Below are 23,698 nucleotides of genomic sequence, written 5' to 3'. Positions count from 1 at the left end.
GATAACCGTCACTGGCGTTGGTGGCCGTGAACAGGACTCGAACTCGGGTGGCCGGGGTTCGTAGCGCAGGCGCGCTAACCGCTGCGCCACCGCTCCCCCTACATGCACTCGGGGCACGCACACAGAGACGCAGCTTCGTGCAATACGCCGGGCAGCTGTAGCAGCTGCGGTGCCGAGGGGGTTGGTCAGAATGAGAGCTGATTGAGAGCTTGCGGGTGGCGGAGTTGGGAGATCGAGAGAGGGGTGAGAGGAGCTGCGTGGTAAGAGAGGGGGAGCAGCCCCCTACCCCATGAGTGCGCCACTGAGGCAGCCCTTGCGGTGCTGGAAATGGCGATCGAGAGGGGGTGATTTCGGCGATCGAGGGGGGGAGTGAATTCGGCGACCTGTGTCGTGTGTGTGAAGGGGTGGAGGAGTCGTCGGTTGGCGGCTCAGTCGGGAACGCCGCGGAGACGGGGAGCTGCTCGCAGCCTGTGGAGAGATGCAGCCCGAGCAGCTCAGCAGGGTACACGCAGCACCGCTTCTACCACGACTCCTCCTGCAGGACTACAAGTCATACGACTCCTACTACCACCACCACCATCATTATTCACCTCCACTCATTCCACCACAATCACCCACACTCATTCCACCACAATCACCCACACTCATACCACCACCTCTACCATCACCCACCTCTTATACCACAACCTACCTCCACCCATAGCAGTACTACCACCACCACCTAGCACCATCAGCCACCTCCACCACTCACCGTCACATACATGCTGGGCAACCCATACGGCTTACCCGTATTCTTGTACATGGAAGTTGAGTTTTCAGGTCCATATGGCGTACAGTCGTTTTAATACGAGCAAAACAAATTACTTTGTGTTTCTCCCTTGTGATGGGACTTTGTGGATGAACACTGAGATTTATAAGTGCACGGGGTTACCAATAAGGGTCTGAATTGGTCTGTAATAAAGTAGGGCACTGGTAAGGGGTTAACAGTGTGTAATGCGGGCGTAAACGGCCTCGCGGATATGACGTCACGGGGGGAGGGGTTAGGTCACGTGGGGGAGAGGGGTAAGCTCTTAAGGGCGGTAACCGGAAGAGACGGGAGGAGAGTGTGAGAATAAAGACAGGAGGAGGCCACGCAGGGCAGAGGGTGAAGAGTGGCGCGATCGCCACGCGGTGGGACTCGGCACCGTCGGCCAGCGGTGTCCGGGCACGGGTGGAACAGAGAGCAGCGGTGGGGCTGCAGCGAGAGCAGCTGAGAGACTGCACAAGGGCGGAGAGGCTAAGAGGGAAGCCTGCAGCGGAGCTGCATCGGGAGCGGGGAGAAAAGGCTACGTGAGCGACGGCAGCTGTCAAGCTGCCAAGCGGAAGGCTCTGAGCGAGGGCCGTGTGGGGCAAAGTTGTAAGAACCCAAATAAAGGACAACGGAGACAGACACAGTGGAAGAGTCCTTTATTACACTGGTGTCAGAAGTGAAACGGCATGTCAAAACAGCTCAGAAGAAAGAATATTCCTGCACCATCGTCTGCTACATCGTCCGACGACGACGACCTTTCTCAGGCGGTGGACCTGCCTGCGATGGAGGAGGAGATCCGAGCGGGAACGAGTGCGGGTCCGGGAGTACAAGATGTCGCCGCGTCGGTGGACCCGTCCGCCCGGGAGGACGCGGACTTACGATGGATGCAGATGGCGGCGCAGCTGGAGACCTTGAAAACCGTGCTGGCGCAACTGTGCGACCTCGTCACGCCGGCGACGGCGTCGGGGAGGCCCGGTGGTGATCCGCAGGCCTCGGCATTGCCTGCGCTGCCAGCGCCATCTGCCACGCGGCACGAAGACGCCATCTTGGGCGTGGCAGGGGAAGAACGGCGGGAAGCCGCCATCTTGCGCTCTCCGCGGCGGGGAGCCGCCATCTTCTACACGTTGCGATGCGACGCCATTTTGAATATGCCGTGTGATGAGTCATCTGCTGAGGACGGTGCAGCGAGGAGTCGCAGCCGTCATCTGACAACTGTTAAAGAATTCTCCATCGGTGGCGATTGGAGTGCTTTCGCCTGCAGATTTTTGGCGGCGGTGCGCTCCGCCAGGTGGACTGACGCAGAGGCCCTGGAGGTTCTACCAACTCTTCTCGACGACGAGTCGGTGCGATTCTTCCGTTCTATAAAGGCCGAGAAAAAGAAAACGTTGAGAGGAGTTTTCGACGAGATGGCAGATGCATACGAGCCGCCGGATGATGCTCACCGCCGGTTTGTTCAACGCCAGCGAGCACCCGAGGAGTCGCCGGTGGCATACAGGGGTGCTGTCTTGGAGTTAGCCATGGCCGCATACCCGGAGACGGAGCCTGACCTACTCGAACCCCTCATTTTGGGCAAAATGCTCGAGCTGTCCCGGGATTTGGGGATCCCTATGCCGGTATGTGGCCACGAAAAGCTGACATCCCGGGCAGCCGCAAAGTGTCTTGATGCCCAGTTTAACCTACGCCGTTGGAAGCAAGTCACGGCGTGGACGGGGGGGCCCATCATCGAGGGAGGTGCCGTGGGTTGGGATCCCAAGAAGGCGGTGTACGTTCCTGACGGGGGGGGCCCGCAGGAGCTGACAGCCGCCTCTGCTCAGTGGTCAGCCCGCGGTGGACCGGGGCCGCGATCTGCGCCGCCGACGCGGGAGCGTCGGGATGGGGGGCCTGCGGCCCGGCGCAACGACATCGAGTGCTTCCGCTGCGGTCGTAAGGGCCATTACGCCAGGGACTGCTGGGCCCGTATCCCAGGTCCGCCCCAGCAGGAGGCCTCGACAGCAGACGTGCCGCGGAAGGATCCTCCAGGACAGACAAGCCGGCCGTGACACTGCAGGAGACAGGGGACTCTGCTCGGGGTAGGCTTACCACGGCTGCGGGGACGCCGAGCCCCGCCGCCCTTCCGACCCCGCCGCGGACACGATTGCGGGACACCCCGGACTCTGGCCCTTCGGGGAAACGGGACCGTGGCGTTGGCGGGCCTCCAATAGCGACAGGAAGTCTTGATCCTGTCGCTCTTAAAACCCCGTCGCGTTCTCGGTCTGCAGGGGGGCCGCCGCCCGTCCGGGACGGGCCGGCGACCCGCACGCGGTCGAAGTCCCTTACTTTTCGTTGATTGATACTGTTCTTGTTGTTATTGTTATATTTATTGTATGCTTCGTTGTCCTTGCATGTCTGATGGTTGCTGGTCGCTCGCATTACTTGTTGTTGTTGTTCAGCCGAGGACGGCTGGAATTTTCTCCACGGGGGAGGGTGGTGTAATGCGGGCGTAAACGGCCTCGCGGATATGACGTCACGGGGGGAGGGGTTAGGTCACGTGGGGGAGAGGGGTAAGCTCTTAAGGGCGGTAACCGGAAGAGACGGGAGGAGAGTGTGAGAATAAAGACAGGAGGAGGCCACGCAGGGCAGAGGGTGAAGAGTGGCGCGATCGCCACGCGGTGGGACTCGGCACCGTCGGCCAGCGGTGTCCGGGCACGGGTGGAACGGAGAGCAGCGGTGGGGCTGCAGCGAGAGCAGCTGAGAGACTGCACAAGGGCGGAGAGGCTAAGAGGGAAGCCTGCAGCGGAGCTGCATCGGGAGCGGGGAGAAAAGGCTACGTGAGCGACGGCAGCTGTCAAGCTGCCAAGCGGAAGGCTCTGAGCGAGGGCCGTGTGGGGCAAAGTTGTAAGAACCCAAATAAAGGACAACGGAGACAGACACAGTGGAAGAGTCCTTTATTACAAGTGTAATAAAAGACTTCGTCAGGCACTGCTGGTCTCCGTTGGTCTTTTATTTAGTTTCTTTCTCCGCACCCCGCAGGTCCTGACCGCGGACCAGCGTCTCCTCGCGCGCGCCCCGCACGCTCCTCGCGCGTGCCCCGTACGTGCTCCTTCGTCAGCTCCTCTCCTCGTGCGCGCCCCGCACACGCTCCCTCGTCAACTCCTCCGCTCTTCCTCACACCCCGCTGGTCCTGACAGCGGACCAGCGTCTGCTCACGTGCCCCTCCAATAGCTCATCCACTCCCTCATTCTGCACACCCCTGGCCGACGGCGTGCTGAAGGTCCTTCGGCCAAGTGGCCGATGGCGCGGATCCCCTCTCGCCACCCAACGTGGCTCAGCCTCTTTACTCCCGCAACTGACCCCGATCCCTTCCGGGCTCCCCCTTATATCCTGTTTCCTACGTGATCCTGACTCCTCCCCTTCCGGATCGTTAGATCCGGCCTTCCCATACTGGCTCCGCCCCCCAATACCCCGGCCCGTGTGATTGGGCCAGAGCCCAGCAGCAAACCCCATTTACGCTCGCATTACAACAGGAATGCCCATTCACGTACCACTCGCCCATTCACTCACTCACTCTACACTCGCCCACTCACTCACTCTACACTCGCCCATTCACTCACTCACTCTACACTCGCCCACTCACTCTACACTCGCCCACTCACTCTACACTCGCCCATTCACTCACTCACTCTACACTCGCCCATTCACTCACTCACTCTACACTCGCCCACTCACTCACTCTACACTCGCCCACTCACTCACTCAATCTCCACTCACCCACTCACTCACTCTACACTCGCCCATTCACTCACTCTACACTCGCCCACTCACTCACTCTACACTCGCCCACTGATTCACTCACTCTACACTCACCCACTCACTCTACACTCACTCACTCTACACTCGCCCACTCGCTCACTCACTCTACACTCACCCACTCACTCACTCTACACTCGCCCATTCACTCACTCACTCTACACTCGCCCACTCACTCACTCTACACTCGCCCACTCACTCACTCTACACTCGCCCACTCACTCACTCTACACTCACTCACTCTACACCCGCCCACTCACTCGACACTCGCCCACTCACTCTACACTCACTCACTCTACACTCGCCTACTCATTCACTCACTCTACACTCACCCACTCACTCACTCTACACTAGCTCACTCTACACTCGCCCACTCGCTCACTCTACACTCGCCCACTCGCTCACTCTACACTCGCCCACTCACTCACTCTACACTCGCCCACTCACTCACTCTACACTCGCCCATTCACTCACTCTACACTCACCCACTCACTCACTCACTCTACACTCACTCACTCTACACTCACCCACTCACTCACTCTACACTAGTTCACTCTACACTCGCCCACTCGCTCACTCTACACTCGCCCACTCGCTCACTCTACACTCGCCCACTCACTGACTCTACACTCGCCCACTCACTCACTCTACACTCGCCCACTCACTCACTCTACACTCGCCCACTCACTCTACACTCACTCACTCTACACTCGCCCACTCACTCACTCACTCTACACTCGACCACTCACTCACTCACTCTACACTCGCCCACTCACTCACTCACTCTACACTCACCCACTCACTCACTCACTCTACACTCGCCCACTCACTCTACACTCGCCCACTCACTCACTCACTCACTCTACACTCGCCCACTCACTCACTCTACACTCACCCATTCACTCACTCACTCTACACTCGCCCACTCACTCACTCTACACTCGCCCACTCACTCACTCTACACTCACTCACTCTACACTCGCCCAATCACTCACTCTACACCCACCCACTCACTCTACACTCGCCCACTCACTCTACACTCACTCACTCTACACTCGCCCACTTATTCACTCACTCTACACTCACCCGCTCACTCACTCTACACTAGCTCACTCTACACTCGCCCACTCGTTCACTCTACACTCGCCCACTCGCTCACTCTACACTCGCCCACTCGCTCACTCTACACTCGCCCACTCACTCACTCTACACTCGCCCACTCACTCACTCTACACTCGCCCACTCACTCTACACTCACTCTACACTCGCCCACTCACTCACTCACTCTACACTCGACCACTCACTCACTCACTCTACACTCGCCCACTCACTCACTCACTCACTCACTCTACACTCGCCCACTCACTCACTCTACACTCACCCATTCACTCACTCACTCTACACTCGCCCACTCACTCACTCTACACTCGCCCACTCACTCACTCTACACTCACTCACTCTACACTCGCCCAATCACTCACTCTACACCCACCCACTCACTCTACACTCGCCCACTCACTCTACACTCACTCACTCTACACTCGCCCACTTATTCACTCACTCTACACTCACCCGCTCACTCACTCTACACTAGCTCACTCTACACTCGCCCACTCGCTCACTCTACACTCGCCCACTCGCTCACTCACTCTACACTCGCCCACTCACTCACTCTACACTCGCCCACTCACTCACTCTACACTCGCCCATTCACTCACTCTACACTCGCCCACTCACTCACTCTGCACTCACTCACTCTACACTCGCCCACTCACTCACTCTACACTCGCCCACTCACTCTACACTCACTCACTCTACACTCGCCCACTCACTCTACACTCAACCACTCACTCACTCTACACTCGCCCACTCACTCACTCACTCTACACTCGCCCACTCACTCACTCACTCACTCTACACTCGCCCACTCACTCACTCTACACTCGCCCATTCACTCACTCACTCTACACTCGCCCACTCACTCACTCTACACTCGCCCACTCACTCACTCTACACTCGCCCACTCACTCACTCTACACCCGCCCACTCACTCTACACTCGCCCACTCACTCACTCTACACTCGTCCACTCTACACTCGCCCACTTACTCTACACTCACTCACTCACTCTACACTCGCCCACTCACTCACTCTACACTCGCCCACTCACTCACTCTACACTCGCCCACTCACTCACTCTACACTCGCCCACTCACTCACTCTACACTCGCCTACTCACTCACTCTACACTCGCCCACTCACTCACTCTACACTCGCCCACTCACTCACTCTACACTCGCCCACTAACTCACTCTACACTCGCCCACTCACTCACTCTACACTTGCCTACTCACTCACTCACTCTACACTCGCCCATTCACTCACTCTACACTCGCCCACTCACTCACTCTACACTCGCCTACTCACTCACTCTACACTCGCCTACTCACTCACTCACTCTACACTCGCCCACTCACTCACTCTACACTCGCCTACTCACTCACTCACTCTACACTCGCCTACTCACTCACTCTACACTCGCCCATTCACTCACTCTACACTCGCCCATTCACTCACTCTACACTCGCCCACTCACTCACTCTACACTCGCCCACTCACTCACTCACTCTACACTCGCCCACTCACTCTACACTCGCCCTACACTTGCCCATTCACTCACTCTACACTCGCCCACTCACTCACTCTACACTCGCCCACTCACTCTACACTCGCCCACGCACTCACTCTACACTCGCCCACTCACTCACTCCACAATCGCACATTCACTCACTCACTCTACACTCGCCCATTCACTCACTCACTCTACACTCGCCCACTCACTCTACACTCGCCCACTCACTCACTCACGCTACACTCGCCCATTCACTCACTCACTCTACACTCGCCCACTCACTCACTCACTCTACAATCGCCCACTCACTCACTCTACACTCGCCCACTCACTCACTCTACACTCGCCCACTCACTCACTCTACACTCGCCCACTCACTCACTCACTCTACACTCGCCCACTCACTCACTCTACACTCGCCCACTCACTCACTCACTCTACACTCGCCCACTCACTCACTCTCCACTTGCCCATTCACTCACTCACTCTACAATCGCCCACTCACTCACTCTACACTCGCCCATTCACTCACTTTACACTCGCCCACTCACTCACTCACTCTACACTCGCCCACTCACTCACTCTACACTCGCCTATTCACTCACTCTACACTCGCCCATTCACTCACTCTACACTCGCCCATTCACTCACTCACTCTACACTCGCCCACTCACTCACTTACTCTACACTCACTCACTCTACACTCGCTCATTCACTTACTCTACACTCGCCCACTCACTCACTCTACACTCGCCCATTCACTCACTCACTCTACACTCGCCCACTCACTCACTTACTCTACACTCACTCACTCTACACTCGCTCATTCACTTACTCTACACTCGCCCACTCACTCACTCTACACTTGCCCATTCACTCACTCACTCTACACTCGCCTACTCACTCACTCACTCTACACTCGCCAATTCACTCACTCACTCTACACTTGCCCATTCACTCACTCACTCACTCTACACTTGCCCATTCACTCACTCACTCTACACTCGCCTACTCACTCACTCTACACTTGCCCATTCACTCACTTCCAGTCCGCGGTTGCCGTTGCTTGGCAGACGCCGTCCGTGCGCCTGCTGCTCATGGCGCTCGCTGCGGGGATAGGCGGCAGTTTCCAGTGCGGGTTCAACCTCTCCTTGATCAACGTCCCCACAAAGGTGCCTCTCCGTTACCGTTCACAGCACACACGCATACAGCACGCATACACAGCACACACGCACACAGCACGCACAGAGCACACTCCCCCCCACCCCCCCACTCCCCCCCACCCCCCCACTCCCCCCCACCCCCCCACTCCCCCCCACCCCCCCACTCCCCCCCACCCCCCCACCCCCCCCACTCCCCCCCACCCCCCCCACTCCCCCCCACCCCCCCCACTCCCCCCCACCCCCCCCACTCCCCCCCACCCCCCCCCACTCCCCCCACTCCCCCCCACCCCCCCCACTCCCCCCCACCCCCCCCACTCCCCCCCACCCCCCCCACTCCCCTCCACCCCCCCACTCCCCTCCACTCCCCCCCACCCCCCCACCCCCTCCACTCCCCCCCACCCCCTCCACTCCCCCCCACCCCCTCCACTCCCCCCCACCCCCTCCACTCCCCGCACCCCCTCCACTCTCCCCACCCCCTCCACTCCCCCCACCCCCTCCACTCCCCCCACCCCCTCCACTCACCCCACCCCCTCCACTCACCCCCTCCACTCCCCCCCACCCCCTCCACTCCCCCTCACCCCCTCCACTCCCCCCCACCCCCTCCACTCCCCCCCACCCCCTCCACTCCCCCCCACCCCCTCCACTCCCCCCCCACCCCCTCCACTCCCCCCCACCCCCTCCACTCCCCCCCACCCCCTCCCCCCCCCCTCCACTCCCCCCACCCCCTCCACTCCCCCCACCCCCTCCACTCCCCCCACCCCCTCCACTCCCCCCACCCCCTCCACTCCCCCCACCCCCTCCACTCCCCCCACCCCCTCCACTCCCCCCTCCTCCTCCACTCCCCCCTCCTCCTCCACTCCCCCCTCCTCCTCCACTCCCCCCTCCCCCTCCACTCCCCCCTCCCCCTACCCCCTCCACTCCCCCCTCCCCCCACCCCCTCCACTCCCCCCACCCCCTCCACTCCCTCCACTCCCCCCTCCCCCTATATTCCCCCCTCCCCCTCCACTCCCCCCACCCCCTCCACTCCCCCCACCCCCCCCACCCCCTCCTCCCCCTCCACTCCCCCCACCCCCGCCTCCCCCTCCACTCCCCCCTCCCCCTCCACTCCCCCCACCCTCTCCTCCCCCTCCACTCCCCCCTCCACTCCCCCCACCCCCTCCACTCCCCCCACTACCCCCTCCCCCTCCACTCCCCCCACTACCCCCTCCACTCCCCCCACTACCCCCTCTACTCCCCCCACCGCGCTTCTACAGCTGTCTGTGTAGTGCTCTTTCCTCGTTACTTTATTTCGCGTATTTCGCTCAACATTCCTTCAACCAACATCGCTCAACGTTCCTCCTGCTCACACCGATCCACGGTTCTCCTCCGCGCTCTCCGCTCGCTCGCCGCGTTCCACCTGCCTCGCTCGCTCCCCATCACTCCTCCGTCGACTCTCCTCTCCACTCGCTCCGCCACAGTTCGGCTGCTCTTTATCAGCTCCGCCGTCCCACTCCGTCGTAGCTACATCAGCTTTTCTTCCCACACTCCAGCCGCTTCCTACTGGCTTCGTCATCTCACTGCTACTCTACACTGCTCCACTGCTACCCTACGCTTCTCCACTGCTACCCTACGCTTCTCCACTGCTACCCACACTTCTCCACTGCTACCCTACGCTTCGCCACTGCTACCCTACGCTTCTCCTCTGCTACCCTACGCTTCTCCACTGCTACCCTACGCTTCTCCACTGCTACCCTACGCTTCTCCTCTGCTACCCTACGCTTCTCCACTGCACCCTACGCTTCTCCACTGCTACCCTACGCTTCTACACTGCTACCCTATACTGTTACTCTGCTGCTCCGACTCTCCATCCTCTGTCTCCTCCCAGGCGCGAACTCCTGTCTCCTCGAAAACCCCTGACTTGATCCCCGAGCCAATTAATTCCCAATTAATCAGGGGCATCCCCCGCGACGCCACTCGCCCCCAGCCCCCGCTGCCACGTGGCATGTTTTTTTCCAGACACTGGGCGCCATTCTCCGACAACAACCCCTCTCGGCCAATCAGCACCCTGCACCCTTAATTACTCCCTGCCACCTGCTACCATCCTCAGACATCACGCCACCTCCTTTGTGACAACAATAACGACCAGCCAATCAGCGCCCTGTCTCCTCATTTGCTCCCACTGTACACCGACTTCAGCGTGTGACGCGTATCTCAAGCACGACATCTGGAAGACTCTTCCTTGCGATATTAGGAAGCCACTGAAGCTTTGCACTTGTAAATCATCTACATTAACAAACTCACTTCTTGAGAACTTTGTGTTTAGTTTGCTGTCCTTCCCCCGCACCTCCGGTTAGCACGTACGGTGGGAAAGAAATTCAATATTGCTCAAGAAGTGAAACGGCTGATGGACTAAACCGTACCTTTTTATTTGTTTGAGTTTAACCAACGTCAGTGTATTGACCTCATCCTCGCATCCAGAGCCTGGATGCGAGGATGAGGTTGTCAAACACAAAGATCCCCCGTGAAGCCTTAACAGACTGTTGGAGCAAGTGCTGTTAGCGAGCACCTATGAAGACCGGAACGGCACACGAGGGGGTGGGTGACCAACACCACACCTGACCCCCTTTGTCTCCCTAGTGACGATGTTTACATACCGCACCAGGTACTCATTTGAAGCTGAGTCGACCTAGGTGAGGCGCAGGACCGGTTTCATAATAATCGTCACCGGTGTTGGCCGTGAGCAGGAATCGAACTCGGGTCGCCAAGTTCGTAGCGCAGCGCGCTAACTGCTACACACGCATTCACAGACACTCTCCTCTTACGGTCAATTCACTTGTCTCCTCTCAAGGTCAATTCACTTGTCACCGTAAGGAGAAACCACCGCGTCTGGACACGTCGGGGCGTGCAACAATCCCCAACATCTTCTTGGTTCTTTCGGTAAAGTCACGTAGAAGGGAAGTAATAAAATAAGAAAAATAAAACATAATAAAACAATTCTCACGACGTTTCGGCCACAACGCAAGCAGCCGTCCTCAGGTGAAAACCAGGTCTGTCGAGGCGACAGCGTCTGAATGAAACAGCACACGTGCTTGGAGCATATATATAAGCTAAGTTGGAAGAGGGGGAAAAGGGCGCCTTGACAAAAGAATATGCATATCAATAGGAATCTATCATATGTATGGGAAATGCAAGTATGTGAATAGTACTACTTATGCCCGTGCATTATGCAGGATTAGCAGCATCAAAGGGAGGGGGTAGGGGTAGCATTAATAAAGGGAAGGAGTGTTAATAGTATGTAACTGCAGTAACTAAAACCAACACGTAAACAACTAAAGTATAAACTACACAGTATCATCAGTATACTAAATATACTCTACAATAAGCTGAGTTACTAACAGTAAGTAATACATTACAATTATACATACTATTAACACTCCTTCCCTTTATTAATGCTACCCCTATCCCCTCCCTTTGATGCTGCTAATCCTGCATAATGCACGGGCATAAGTAGTACTATTCACATACCTGCATTTCCCATATCCCCTCTCTTTGATGCTGCTAATCCTGCATAATGCACGGGCATAAGTAGTACTAATCACATACCTGCATTTCCCATATCCCTTCCCTTTAATGCTGCTAATCCTGCATAATGCAAGGGCATAAGTAGTACTGATCACATACTTGCATTTCCCATAAATAAGCAAAATTCCTCTTGATATGCATATTCTTTTGCCAAGGCGCCCTTTTCCCCCCTTCCAACCCAGCTTATATATGTAATGTAGTAACTCGGCGGGAGACGACTTCACGGGTAACACACTCTTTATTTTATCAAACTCGTTCACAGGTGACTAACACCTACTTTGTATCTCGGGTGACAAACACCCACTTAGTATCTCGGGTGACAAACACCCACTTAGTATCTCGGGTGACAAACACCCACTTAGCTACTTGGCGACTAACGCCCACTGAGCTACTCGGATGACCAACATCCACTTAGTATCTCGGGTGACAAACACCCACTTAGCTACTCGGCGACTAACGCCACTGAGCTACTCGGATGACCAACATCCACTTAGCTACTCGGCGACTAACGCCACTGAGCTACTCGGGACACTCCCTGCCCGGGGTATCCGTCTCGACTGTGGGTCCCCAGCCCGACCCACGGGGGCGTCGGACCCCGGGTCCCACAGCCTCGCCTCCGAGCCACACAGGGCCCCGGTCCCCACAAGGACGGCGGGACTAGGGGTCTCGGGGCACTAGGTCTTCAGCTCCGTCTTCGGGTCTTCAACTGGGTAACTCTCCCCGAGTGCTCTCGCGCGTCCCCCTTTATACCCCACCTGCGGACGTCGCTGCGAGCACCCACTTATTCGACCAATCGCCGGGCGCTGGCTACGATCCTGTTTTCCCACATCTCATCGTGTGCCTCACCACCCACGCCGCGCCGCCCCGTCATCTGTCACTCCCGGCGCGCGCGTCCACACCACGCCCACAACGCGTGCCCAACCCCGCACCCCGCGCCGCCCCGTGATCCATCACTGTCACAGTCGGCGCACGTCAATACCACCACTACATCACCCCCTACCACATAGCTCGCAGCCGACCCGGCTGCTATAAAAATATACAAACCGCCCTGTGTGCCCCGTAACACAACACAACAACAAGAACAACAACTAACTTAACAACACAACACGACGCGAACACTACCATCCGCAACCCTCAACCAATGCCACCGCGACAATAGAACAATATATACAAACCGGCGAGTGACAATAGCAATGTGTATGCAAAAAGGAAAATAAATGGAAATTTTTTTTTTTTCTTTCGACTCGTGCAGTGTCCCCTTCTTTTTCCGAGCGTCCCTACAACGGGACATTACCCCGGCAGAGGGGAACACCGGGCGAGCTCGGTGTAGAGGAAAAACGTCTTCATGAAAATTGTTGAGCCCTAGCCCGAGTCCGCCTTGCCGGTCCGTCGTACGGCACCAGACGCGGTTGAACGTCCGGTGGTGCCGGCGGTTCAGGAAGACATCGGCCAGGCATCGAGGACCCGTGCGTGCCCCGGGGTTCAGGCTCTCGACGGTCAGCAGCCGTCAAGCCCGAGGCACCGGGTTTTGTTGGGATGACTTGTGGCCCTGGTCGTCGTCCCGACGTGGTCCTGTGGCGCGCTGACGCGGGGCCCGGCACCCGGCTGCGACGTGACCCCGAAGGCCGCAGTTGTAGCAGACGACGGACGTCGTAGGTTTCGGTTGCTCCAGCTTGCGGGGCGAACGTGTGGGCGAACGACCTCCCGTTCTCCACTCCCCCGGACGCGATGCAGCGAAGGCCTGCTCCTGCACCGCAGCTGGCTGAGGTTCGGCGATCGTGGCGGCCAGTGCCGCGTTCCCCGCCCATTTGCAGACGACCCCCGGCTTGCGTTTGAGGACCTCGTACGCGTGAATGCTCGTGGCGATCGCCAGGGAGCAGATATCCATCTCGTCCGCCACGTTGATGGGGACCCCCAACTCGTGGGCCAACACCAGCAGCTGCTCCGTCACCATGGCGTCCTTCCCCTCCTTATCCATGCGGGGAAAAGCTGCGTCCGCCAAGGCGAGTAGTGCCGTGCGATAGGCGAGCGTCGTTTCTCCAGCCACCTTCCGCCGATCGTAGAACTGGTGGCGACACGTGGAGGGCGGCCCGAACACCTTCGCCATCAGGTGTAGTGCGGCCTGGAGCGTAGAGCGGGACGACCTTGCAGCAGATGTGAAGGCTGCAAGCGCGTCGTCGTCAAGCATCGCTGGCAACGCACGCAGGGCAGTGGTGTCGGACCACCCCGACATCTCCTGATGAGCGAGGAACCTTCGTTGGAAGGCTCCCCAGTCGCCCCCATCCGCCTTGAACGCCGACAGCGCGGGCAATCTTTGCTGGAGGACCCGATCGTCGTCGACGTCGGAGAGATTTTCCCGCGCTCCGCTGTAGTTGTGTAAAATGTCGGCTCGGTTGTCAGGCGCAAAATGGAGGGCTCCGGCGCGCGCTGATGACGTGGGCTGCGCTGCGCGGAGGTGTCCGGCCACGTGGCGTCCGTCTTTCCCGCCAATCGGTGGCGGCCCCCCAAAAACGGCGGCAACTTCCAGACTTTTGGCGCGAAGCGCCTTTTGGCGGGAATCCTCCAACGTCGCTTCCTCCACGACCCCCGCAGCCGTTTTTCCGCTCGCCGGAACGGAGATGTCGGCCAAGACAGCGGCGGCGGCGAGTAGCAACTCCGCCAACCGGGAGTGCGCGTCCTGGAGGCTGGTGTCGGAGGCAAGCGGAGCGTCGGCCATCACCGCGAAGTGCTGCATCGGCGGCAACTCCTCGTCCTCTACTCCCGAGGTCGGTGTCCCCGGTACGCCGTCGTCGTCCCGACCTCGCTCGTGGGTACGGGTAGTCTTCCTCGTGTCCATACTTCTTGAAGACAGGTTTACTTCTGACGCCAGTTGTAATGTAGTAACTCGGCGGGAGACGACTTCACGGGTAACACACTCTTTATTTTATCAAACTCGTTCACAGGTGACTAACACCTACTTTGTATCTCGGGTGACAAACACCCACTTAGTATCTCGGGTGACAAACACCCACTTAGTATCTCGGGTGACAAACACCCACTTAGCTACTTGGCGACTAACGCCCACTGAGCTACTCGGATGACCAACATCCACTTAGTATCTCGGGTGACAAACACCCACTTAGCTACTCGGCGACTAACGCCACTGAGCTACTCGGATGACCAACATCCACTTAGCTACTCGGCGACTAACGCCACTGAGCTACTCGGGACACTCCCTGCCCGGGGTATCCGTCTCGACTGTGGGTCCCCAGCCCGACCCACGGGGGCGTCGGACCCCGGGTCCCACAGCCTCGCCTCCGAGCCACACAGGGCCCCGGTCCCCACAAGGACGGCGGGACTAGGGGTCTCGGGGCACTAGGTCTTCAGCTCCGTCTTCGGGTCTTCAACTGGGTAACTCTCCCCGAGTGCTCTCGCGCGTCCCCCTTTATACCCCACCTGCGGACGTCGCTGCGAGCACCCACTTATTCGACCAATCGCCGGGCGCTGGCTACGATCCTGTTTTCCCACATCTCATCGTGCCTCACCACCCACGCCGCGCCGCCCCGTCATCTGTCACTCCCGGCGCGCGCGTCCACACCACGCCCACAACGCGTGCCCAACCCCGCACCCCGCGCCGCCCCGTGATCCATCACTGTCACAGTCGGCGCACGTCAATACCACCACTACATATATATGCTCCAAGCACGTGTGCTGTTTTATTCAGACGCTGTCGCCTCGACAGACCTGGTTTTCACCTGAGGACGGCTGCTTGCGTTGTGGCCGAAACGTCGTGAGAATTGTTTTATTTGTATTATTTTATTACTTCCCTTCTACGTGCCTTTACCGAAAGAACCAAGAAGATGAATCCCTGCAGTCACGAAAGTTTTAAATCGAAAATCCCCAACATGAAAAAATTGCAAAATATGAAAAAAACTCTCAGCTCAACGTTTCCCTGCAGCTCCGCTCCCACGGCTCCCCATGATCCCCTCGCCGCGTTGTGTTCCCAGGAGGTGCAGGCGTTCATCAACAGCACGTGGCAGGCGCGATACGCACATCCCGTGAGCGACAGCACGCTCACGCTGCTGTGGGCGGTCATCGCCTCGGTGTTTGCCGTGGGCGGGCTCGTGGGGGCTCTCGTGGCCAGGCCCATGGCGCTGCTCATGGGGAGGTGACGGGAACCGCTCGATCGCTCGAAGCCACGCGGCGCACGCACCGCATGCCGCACGCTCACGCGGCCGTAGAGTGCCCGAACCACACAGCCCACATGCCACATACCACACGCACACGGCCACGCAACGCACATATCGCATAATACACACACACATATGCACAGCGCACATACTTTATACCACATATTATACACGGCCATGCAGCGCGCATACCACACGGCCAACACCGGTGACGTGTATCTGAACTGGTCCTGGGCCTCCTCTAGGTCGACTTGGCCCCAAATGAGTACCTGGTGCGGTGTGTAAACATCGCCACTGGGGAGACAAAGGCGGCCGGGCGTGGTGCTGGCCACCCACCCCTCGTGTGCCGTTCCGGCCTTCACAGGTGCTGCTCGCTAACAGCACTTGCCCCAACAGTCTGTTAAGGCTACACGGGGGATCTGTGTGCGTGTGTTTAGGAAGGCAGGCCTCCTCGCTAACAACGCGTTCGCCATTATCGCCGCCCTGCTCATGGGGGTGAGCGAGGTGGCCACCTCGTTCGAGCTCATCATCATCGGCCGATTTCTCATCGGGGTGAACTGTGGTAAGTGGCGCGACGGTCGTGGGGATCCAAGCGGAGCCCTCGTTCCTCCTCGTGTGTCTAGGCTGTTTGATGATGAGGGTGCTGCTGTGGCGAGAAATGATCTCCCTCGCCTGGTATGAAGGAGGTTGTGGGTTCGAACCTGACCCTGACAATACCTGTAAATTTGGAGTTTGCATGTTCTCTCAGTCTCTCTCTCCCCGTGGTCGAGTGGATTTTTCTCCAGGTCCTCCGGTTTCTCCCCCCCCCCCCCCCACAATAAACGTGCGTTTAGAGTATTCGTCTGCTATAAATTTCCACGAGATGATAAGCGACTTCGTTGAGCTGTCATTTGTGATAGCCAGATCGCTTTTGGAAAAGCTACATAGCTCAGTGGGGCCTTACCTGGGAAATAAAAATGTAAATCGCTTTGTACAGCGAAACAGAAGCGGTTCCTGATGGGTGGACATGTGGTGTCTGCCGCCGTGGCCTGCGTGTGGCCTGCGTGTTCGCGTGGCGTGCGAGCAGGAGCCGGCCTCGGCCTGCACCCCATGTACCTGGCGGAGAGCGCCCCCCAGCAGCAGAGGGGGGCCCTGGCCATGACCACGTCGATGTTCCTGACGTTCGGCATTCTGGTCGGACAGATCGTGGGCCTGAGGTACGCACGCCGAGATTCCCTTTGACCCTTTCACGTGTCCGAGACGTCATCTGCAAGTTGTGGGGTGGGTGTCTCCGTTCACCGCCGAATCTCGGAACGTGCGAGCGGCTTGGCGTTCGTTTTATTTAGAGAGACGTAGCGCCGCTGTTGTTAAAGACGCTGTACCGTACACTGCGCAGAGAACCGTAGCGACACGACCGCACTCTACGATAGCTGGCTCCAAACTGTGCCACGCATCCTCCCGCGTGGCCCTTCTTATTTACATTCCATTCCGATGACGTACACCTATGGAGTTTTTCTTCCGATATGAATCAGAAGAAACACTAGGGATGTACACGTACGCCATCGAAATGGGAGAGGTTTAATAATTCACGTCTATGACCTGCAGAGTAGGGTTAGGGGTCAAGACCAGAGGTCGCAATCGGGTACCCGATACCCGTACCCTACCGGATACCCGGCTACCCGTACCCAGCCGGGTACAGGTACCCGTTTGCGACCCTGGTGCGGCCGGGTACGGGTACGGGGGGTAAGGAATCAAAACCCGTTTGCGACCTCTGGTCAAGACTCCACGGCGAGGGCAGTCACAACTGCTTCCCCACGTATGGCGAGTCGATGGTGTCTGCCTAGTCACCATCAGCAACAAACTTATCGCGTTAATATATTGCGGGTTTTTTCTCCAAGTCAAATTTGGCTGAATTGCAGCTCATGAGAATAAAAGAAGTGAAATGTTTTCTGCAACACCACGATGGCGTGGCGGGTTGGGGGACATGCGCCGCAGCGTTGTGCACAGCGGAGGCACAACTCACGGCAATCTCGGACGGAGTTTTCTTGAGAGCGCCTCTCTTACGTGGGCCGCGCTCTGCCGCACTCCCCCTGCCCCCCCCCCTCTGTCCGCCACCCCACCTGCCCCCCATCGCCCCCCCCCCGATTCAAATGCACGCACCGCGCCGCCTCTAATCATGGGATGCCGCTGTGGCGAGATGTTATTTCCCTTGCCGGTTCTTCAGGAGGTCTTGGGTTTGAAACTATAAACTATTTTCATTTTATCAGGTGAGGCCCACTGAGCTGTAGAGCTCGTTTTCAGAAGCGACCTGGCCACAAATGATAGCTCAACAAAGTGGCTTGTCATCACGTGGACATTTATAGCAGCCAAATACTGAACACGCAAGTCGATTCTAAATGTTGAGGGAAAAACGGGAGGACCCGGAGAAAAATGTACGCAGTCACAGGGAGAGAGGGAGAACACACAAACTTCAAATATACAGGCATCATCAGGGTCGGGATCAAACCCACAGCCTCCCGTATACCAGGCGAGGTAGTTAACATCTTGCCACTGCAGTGCCCCCTAACTGGAGTGTGGGAGGTAAGAGGGCCGCGCTGGGGAGGTTCCACAGTGTGGGCGCAGAGGGCAGGGGTCCCTCCCACTGACTCCGGGTGCCAGGGTCGCTGACCCCGGGTGCCAACGAAGAGGGCGTTGGTTGATGCTGGAGGTTTCCCAGGCAGGTGCTTGGTGGGAGCTCCCTCTGGCCCGTGGTGCTGGCGCTGCCTGCTCTCCCTGCCATCGTCCAGCTCCTCGTTCTGCCCTGGTTTCCCGAGAGCCCCATATACCTCCTCATCACCCGCAAGGAGCCGAAGGAGGCGCTCAACGGTAGAAACGGCACGTTCGAGACACATCGTCATCGTCACTGTCACCATCATCTTCATCGACATCATCATAAACGTCACTGTCACCGTCATCGTCGTCACCGTCATCGTCATCACCATTGTTATCATCACCTTCACCGTCGTCATCATCATTATCATTGTCACCGCCGTCTTCTCTGCACCACCTCCGTTGATGCTTTGCGTGTGGCATCTGGACATGGGAACTCACCCCGCCAGTGCATGGTGATCGCTCATCATCATGCGGGCCATTGGAACAATCGAAGCGCTGTGAATTCGTAATATCATCTCGTTTATTATCATTTTATCTCTGTTTCATTCACTCTATTGTAGCCTTGTTACAATTTGAATTAAGCACGTGACGATGATCATGATGATGGCGATGGTGCAATCCATCAGTTCCGATCAGTACTCAACGAGGGATCGATGGATTGTGACGACACTGCTGAATGCACCCACGAGTCGAGGCCCAGAAGCCGCCACCCCCCCCCCCCCCCCTTGGTGGGGTGGTGGGGGGGAGCTGTGACTCTCCAGCCCAGGGCTCACAGTGAACCCAGTTGGAGGTGGACACGGGGTGGACACGGGGTGGACACGGGGTGGACACTAAAACAGCAAGCGTCCGGGTCGGGATCGATCCCACGACCTCCTCTATACCAGGCGAGGTAGTCAACATCTTGCCACCGCGACAGCGATGCCGGTCGTGAGTGGCGTCGACTGTGCCCCTCAGCCCTCCGCTGGCTCCGACCGCGCTCTACGACCCTGCAGAGCGTGGAGCTGGAGCTGGAGGCGATGGGCGCTGAGCAGAGCCACGCGGCGTCGGGCGTCGCGCGCACCGGGATGCTGGAGGTGCTGTGCGAGCGCTCCTCCCGCCGGCAGCTCGTCGTGGTAGTGACGCTCAACATCACCCAGCAGCTGAGCGGCGTCAACGCGGTGAGCGGGAGGGGGAATGGGAGGGTGAGCGGGAGGGGCGAGGGGGGAGTGGGAGGGGCGAGCGGGAGGGGAGGGCGGGGGCGTTGTGATGCTATGCTTGGCGTAATCGATGGATGCAGCATCAGTGGCTAAGGCTAAGCATCGAATCGCGTTGCGTGAGAGTCGGTCTTCATGACATCCACACTCTTCATCCACCACGAGGTTTAACACAAATCTCTTTTGTATCTGGTGTATCACGGTGACACGCTGCCTGGGACCGTGACGAGGCGAGCCACATCATCAGGGGTGCCTCGGTGGCGATATGTTTACTCCCTCGACTGGCATGCAGAAGGTTGTGTACGGTGCGTACGATTTGCATATGTAATTATTAATTGATGCCTACGCTCATGATTTAATGCATGTATGTAACTTCTTTCACACCCATACGTAGCCAACCGTGCCAATCGGAGGTGCGGGGGAGAGGACAACAAACGGATGGACGTGTGATCAGCAAGCAACATTTCTGTTTTAATGGAGATTCTCCAAATGTTGGGTCGTCGCGGGCCGGACATTGACTCCCCCGCCCACTCCGTGCTCTCCCTGTGTGTGTCCGATCTGTTCTGTTCAGATCTACTTCTACTCCACCTACATCTTCAAAGAGGCAGAGATCGCAGAGGAGCACATTCCCTACGTGACACTGGGAACCGGAGCAGCGGAAATCCTGACAGCCGTGACCTGCGTGAGTGGACACCTAGCCTGGCACGGAGCGGGCCTCACACGCCTCCTCTTCCTCACCCCCACCTCCTCACCCCCACCTCCTCACCCCCGCCTCCTCACCCCCCACCTCCTCACCCCCACCTCCTTACCCCCGCCTCCTCACCCCCGACTCCTCACCCCCACCTCCTCACCCCCGCCTCCTCACCCCCACCTCCTCACCCCCCACCTCCTTACCCCCGCCTCCTCACCCCCGCCTCCTCACCCCCCACCTCCTTACCCCCGCCTCCTCACCCCCGCCTCCTCACCCCCACCTCCTCACCCCTGCCTCCTCACCCCCGCCTCCTCACCCCGACCTCCTCACCCCGACCTCCTCACCCCCACCTCCTCACCCTCACCTCCTCACCCCCACCTCCTCACCCCGCCTCCCGGCCACCACCTCCTGGACATCCTCAGCCACGCACTCAATGCGCTTCCTTGGGACTATCTGCACCCCTCCACTGGAATAAACTCCCCCTGTACATTAAGCAGCACTCCCCCTTAACCCAACACTGCACGTAGACTCAACACTGCCTGTAGACTCAACACTGCCTGTAAATTCAACGCTTCACATAGACTCAACGCTACCCCCTGTACATTAAGCAGTACTCCCCTCCCCCTCCTTAACCTCGTTCCTCTCTTAAAACGTTCCTCTCTTAAAACCTCACCTCTTCTCTATCGGGCCATTCCCTTCCTCTTTCCTTCCCTCGCCCCTCCAGCCCTTGCCTCCCCTACCCTGTTGTATGTATGTTGAATATCGTTTGCACTATACGTAGCCAACCACACGAATCGGAGGTGTGGGGGACGGACAACAAATTAACAAAAAAAGCAGTTCTAAAGAAATGAGTTTCCAATTTAGATGTAAAAGTGCACAGCTCCAGTGGCTTCCTAATATCAGAGGAAGAGCGTTCCAGGCGGCCGCAGAAGCGCATCTGAAAGTGGGCAATGCCGTGATTGTCTTTGTTCGATAGCTAACCAATACTGCTTCCAGGATGGCCAGAGTTCGTGTGATGGTTAATGCTCCTTTTTGAGATCAGCGAGGTATTGTGGTTCATTTGTGGCAAACACTTTGTGGGTAATCAGTGCAACCTTATAATCACTATTCGTTTGGCAGCCGGAAGCCAATGCTGCTCGGCAAGCACTGGACGGACGGACATAGTCGGATCTTGCAGTACCCATCAAGGCACCTTCCAAATAATGTTCTACACGCTGCAGCTTAGTAATGTTTTTTGGCAGACGTTCTGCTTTCCAAAATGCAGTGCAGAAATTGTCATTCACCTGCCTCTCTCTTCGCCCCTCCCCATCCCCACGTGTCTGCCTCTGCCAGGGAATGATCATTGATTGGCTGGGACGTCGCCCCCTGCTGATCGCTGGCTACTCCCTCATGGGCCTGTGCTGCATTTTGATCACCATTGGACTGGCGTTACAGGTCCGACCCGTTGACCTTTCTCTCTTCCCCCCCCGGGCGCACTGTAGTGCGAGGCAGTGGTCGGTGTGTCCCGTGCATCCCGACCGATGTATGTTGAAGTTCTTTCGCACCGTCCGTAGCCATCCGTCCTAATCGGAGATGCGGTAATGGCCTTCATGGGAGATCGCAAACAGCAGTGCGTCGTTTTTTACAGATCGTTGTGATGTGCTCTTTGGGCGAGCCGGAAGGCCATGGCGTAACGTTTATCTGAAGCGCTACCGGATGTGCCGAGGGGCGGCGGCGGTGGCAGCAGCAGCGGCGGTGGCGGTGGTGGCGATGGCGGTGGTGGCAGCTATGGCAGTGGTGGTGGCGCAGTGGTGTGGTTATGCCAGTGGTTTTACATGAAACGCGGCTCTGATGAAGGCTGGGACACCCCGGGTTGTCCTTGCGTGCGTCTCAACGCGTTTAGTTCGTCTCCTGGTTAAATACAGGAGACGACAATGACAACAACAATAACAACGAGCATGCACTGCAGATGTAATTATCTGCTCGTTCCTTCAACGTCAAAAATGTAAACTCGACGTCAACAATGGACCGCGGATCTCAACTCGTCGCGAGGAATGAGTTGACCGTGTGGGTCGAGTTGTGGATGATCGCCGATCACGCGAACGAATGAGGTGTCTATTAAGGAGGTGTTTGTTATCCCGGACGTGCCACTGCGTTCGCCAGCAGCGTTCTTCCTGATCTGCGTGGTGAGATCCTCGGATGGTGGCGGCAGCGGCAGCGCGATCCCAGAGGGTATGGGATCGGCACTCGAGTTGACTGCGGCCAGGAACGCTGGTTGAGGTCTTTCTTGATGACGGAGCAGGTGGTTTGTCGTTTGGCACAAAAGCGCGAAGACGACTCCCTTGCAGCGTGGGCGCGATGTCTCCTGCGGGTGTTTGGTGGCAGAATGTTCGTCAGAACGGGGAAGCCCCCAGGGGGGCGCGGTGTGACGACTGGCGAAGGCGGGTTTGACGGTTATTTAAATGATGACGATGACTGGAACTCTCTCCGGAGTTTTTAACTCAGGAAAAATGACGCAACTGCGATCGCGCGTCACCGTGCGGAACCTCCCGTTGTTTCGCCCACCCCCCCCTCGCTCCCTCCCTTAGAAGTGCGTCTCGGCTCTGTCGTACTTCAGCATCGCCATCGTGTTTGCCTACATCCTGAGCTTCGGAATCGGCCCCGGTGAGTTCGACACGTTGTGCCGCGGTGGGGTGGGGATGGGGGCGGTGGGGGCGGTGGGGTGGGCAGTTGGGGGGGGGGGCGGTGGCAGATCGGCCTCCCCCCGAGCCGGCAGCAGAGTGAACCAGGGGAGTGAACTTGGGCTGAAACCACAGCTCCCTTTAAAACCTCGAATATCGTTTAAAGAACCGGACTGCTGATGAGACCTAGCCGGTTGAAAGTAGAGCAACGTTTGCTTCCATCATGCGTTGTCGTGAAATGTTGATTTAAAACGCCAGGAGGCTGACGATGCTGGACTAGTAACGCGACCTTGTATGGAGGCACGAACTCTTGTCTGCTGCTTTAACCTAACCTAAAAACTCAACTAAAGAATGTTTCATTTTAGCAGGTAAGACCCACGGAGCCATGTAGTCATTTTTCAGAAGTGACCCGGCCACAAATGA

At 57.9% G+C, this 23,698-nt stretch overlaps 1 protein-coding gene across 1 annotated transcript in view; it reads left to right on the top strand.

The window, feature by feature from the left end:
* Nucleotides 1-406: 406 nt before the first annotated feature.
* LOC144947957 (solute carrier family 2, facilitated glucose transporter member 9-like) overlaps nucleotides 407-23,698 on the top strand; it is a 28,144-nt gene continuing 4,852 nt past the window's right edge. The window contains exons 1-10 of the mRNA XM_078877394.1: nucleotides 407-502; nucleotides 8,281-8,379; nucleotides 15,918-16,078; nucleotides 16,538-16,662; nucleotides 17,167-17,296; nucleotides 18,796-18,944; nucleotides 19,686-19,888; nucleotides 20,496-20,606; nucleotides 21,948-22,049; nucleotides 23,183-23,258. Coding sequence (XP_078733520.1) covers nucleotides 479-502; nucleotides 8,281-8,379; nucleotides 15,918-16,078; nucleotides 16,538-16,662; nucleotides 17,167-17,296; nucleotides 18,796-18,944; nucleotides 19,686-19,888; nucleotides 20,496-20,606; nucleotides 21,948-22,049; nucleotides 23,183-23,258 — 1,180 coding nt within the window. The 5' untranslated portion in view covers nucleotides 407-478. The remainder of the gene's footprint in view (nucleotides 503-8,280; nucleotides 8,380-15,917; nucleotides 16,079-16,537; nucleotides 16,663-17,166; nucleotides 17,297-18,795; nucleotides 18,945-19,685; nucleotides 19,889-20,495; nucleotides 20,607-21,947; nucleotides 22,050-23,182; nucleotides 23,259-23,698) is intronic.

Source organism: Lampetra fluviatilis, chromosome 47, assembly GCF_964198595.1.
Source record: "Lampetra fluviatilis chromosome 47, kcLamFluv1.1, whole genome shotgun sequence".
Lineage (NCBI taxonomy): Eukaryota > Metazoa > Chordata > Hyperoartia > Petromyzontiformes > Petromyzontidae > Lampetra > Lampetra fluviatilis.
The sequence above is the reverse complement of the archived record's forward strand: the minus strand, read 5'-3'. Positions and strand labels throughout refer to the sequence as shown.